Source organism: Phytophthora parasitica, assembly GCF_000247585.1.
Source record: "Phytophthora parasitica INRA-310 unplaced genomic scaffold supercont2.12, whole genome shotgun sequence".
Taxonomy (NCBI): domain Eukaryota; phylum Oomycota; class Peronosporomycetes; order Peronosporales; family Peronosporaceae; genus Phytophthora; species Phytophthora nicotianae.
In genome coordinates this window covers 159,174-161,454 of record NW_008648998.1, presented here as the reverse complement: position 1 = coordinate 161,454, position 2,281 = coordinate 159,174, and the positions used below count along the sequence as shown (strand labels likewise).

The 2,281-nt window shown below is 44.8% G+C and overlaps 1 protein-coding gene across 1 annotated transcript; it reads left to right on the top strand.

Annotated features, from left to right (window-relative positions):
- Positions 1-1,971: 1,971 nt before the first annotated feature.
- PPTG_22116 (hypothetical protein) lies at positions 1,972-2,265 on the top strand (the record flags this gene model as incomplete). Its single annotated transcript, XM_008902010.1, has 1 exon — positions 1,972-2,265. A coding segment is annotated over one exon (294 nt), but the record flags the coding sequence as incomplete, so codon positions are not given.
- Between the last annotated feature and the right edge of the window lie 16 nt (positions 2,266-2,281).

Sequence of the window (2,281 nt, the reverse complement as noted above, 5' to 3'; positions counted from 1 at the left end):
TATCTCTCGCAGCGCAGATCTCAAAATGAACGGCTGGCAGCTCCCTCACTTCTTATACCGGCAACCCTAGCCGCTTCCCGAAAATCCCATGTCTGACCGGCCAAAGCGGCTACAATTGTCCTGTTAAATTTATCCCATACAAATTTTAATATGTGGATTTGAGGTTCTCCAAAGTTTGTTGCGGAGAACGCTGAATATTATCAATCGTATAAACGAATTCAGGAAAATCCGTAACGATCGTATTAGAAGGGTTAAACAGTGTAAAAACACATCTGAGAGAGAATTCCACAGAAGACTGCCCTTATTTGAGTGGTCGACACTAATCTGCGAGTATTTTAGGAAGAGCCCAAATAGCTCATTCCGTCATTTGGGCAGCGCAGGGAAGAAGCCAGTGATCTCAAGAAGGGGTACAGACTGATGAGACCAAGTAACACAGCTAGAGCGGGTGACACAGCTAGAGCGGGTGACACTTGACCGTGCGGCAATTGAACGTGCAGTATGCCTCGAGTTATGTGACGGGGTCACACAGCACCTTGCGCTGAGAAAGTAGGCTTCCAAAAGTATACACACTCTAAGTGAACGACAGTTCACGTGTCCCTGGTCTGAGGGGACGAAATACTCAATAAAGGGTACGTTTAAGACTGAATGTATTTATAGGTAAGCTTAGCTTGGTTTCTAATACAAACTATAAGTCACCTATAGTAAAACTATGTAGATATGCAATGATTGGCTCCTAGAGCCTCTGGTACCATGTACCAGGTATTACAAGAGTGACTGGTCACTCTTCATGTAACTTGGGTACACTGGGGTTCGTACCCCGTTACAGCAACCTTACACCTTAAAGCGACCCCAAAAACAACCTTAGTCAAATTAACGCAACCCAAAAACCGTGAACCTAAACACCTAACCCTGTCCGAGGACGGGTGTCATGAGCCTTCAAATCTTCAAAAATGGAGTTGCTGGTAGGATATGTATCACCAAAGCCTCACCGCTGAAGACACAACGAATGGTGGCAAGCCCTAAAAGGGTCTAAATGCGATCATGCTTGGTTCTAGACTTAAATCCGGGTGTTCCGAATATACAGCTTAAACCACAGGCATAGCTTCAAGATTTCAGCATTCACCCCCTCCCTTGGCTTAAGGTTGCGGTAACCACTCTGCTCATGGACTGTAGTAGAAAGATCGTTGTGGAGTTGAAGTATCTTCTGGAAATGTAAACAGAGATCCATGTATTATGGTACTTCAACTTATTACGCGTTTCGTGTGGACCTGAGAGCGTGCTCAGCGGTTTTGGATTAAGTGCGTGCACCGCTGGACTGGGTCTTCTTCTTCTACTACTACTACTTCTACTCAGTGTCGAATGTTTCTCCACTATGAGCGTTGAAAAGATCCGTGGCAACATCAATAGCAACACCAAGTCCAGCACCATGGCGAAGATAGAAGGAACGTAGGCTCCTCAAAGCAGGTCCACAATGGTTATGGACTATGGATGGAGAGGGTAAAATCTCAGTTCCATCCATTCTGGACCCATAGTCCATAATGGAGGAAACCCATAAGCCTTGGTTTACACTATAATACACCAGGGAGAAACATCATAGACCAACAACTCCAGATGCATTGCTCAATTACTAGAAAGGTATTTTGGATACAATAGCACTCTTGTGCACTTGTATTTTAGGTGTCGAATTTTCTGTACTAATCCTGTCCTAAATGTCCTACAAAATCCTAAAAAACGTCGTAAATTACTGGAATAGATTGCAAAATGTATCCTAAAAGTGTTCTAAATCCCGAAATATATTCGAATCCTAATACTGTCCAAAACTAAAAACCGGTATTTTAGACGGAAGTTTAGGACACATCCTAAAACCTATTTTGAGTCAGACTTTGGATTGAGGTTATTTAAAAGTTGACGGGAACCAATCATGCAGAACTACATTGTGTACGTATCTGTTGACACTTCTCAACTTCGTCCATGGAGCACAAGAACTACCGCTTCTGTAAGAAGCGCACCGTAGTGGAGACAGGAACAACCTATTTCAGCTGCGTGAAGTTCCGGGCAGGCTGTCCAGCACGTCTTGTAGTCAAGAAGGGGGGCGCTATCATCGAAAGAAATGCCCACTGCTGCGACCAAGACATTTTAGAAGAGGTCGCAGACGTTCGCCGCGACATGTCGTTGGAGCTCCAAGATCGCGCCATTAAGGAGTTCTCTGTTGCACCTGGTGTTCTGTGGCAGCGCGTCTTTGATGAATTCCGTGCCAAGCATCACCCGTCCACTATCTACG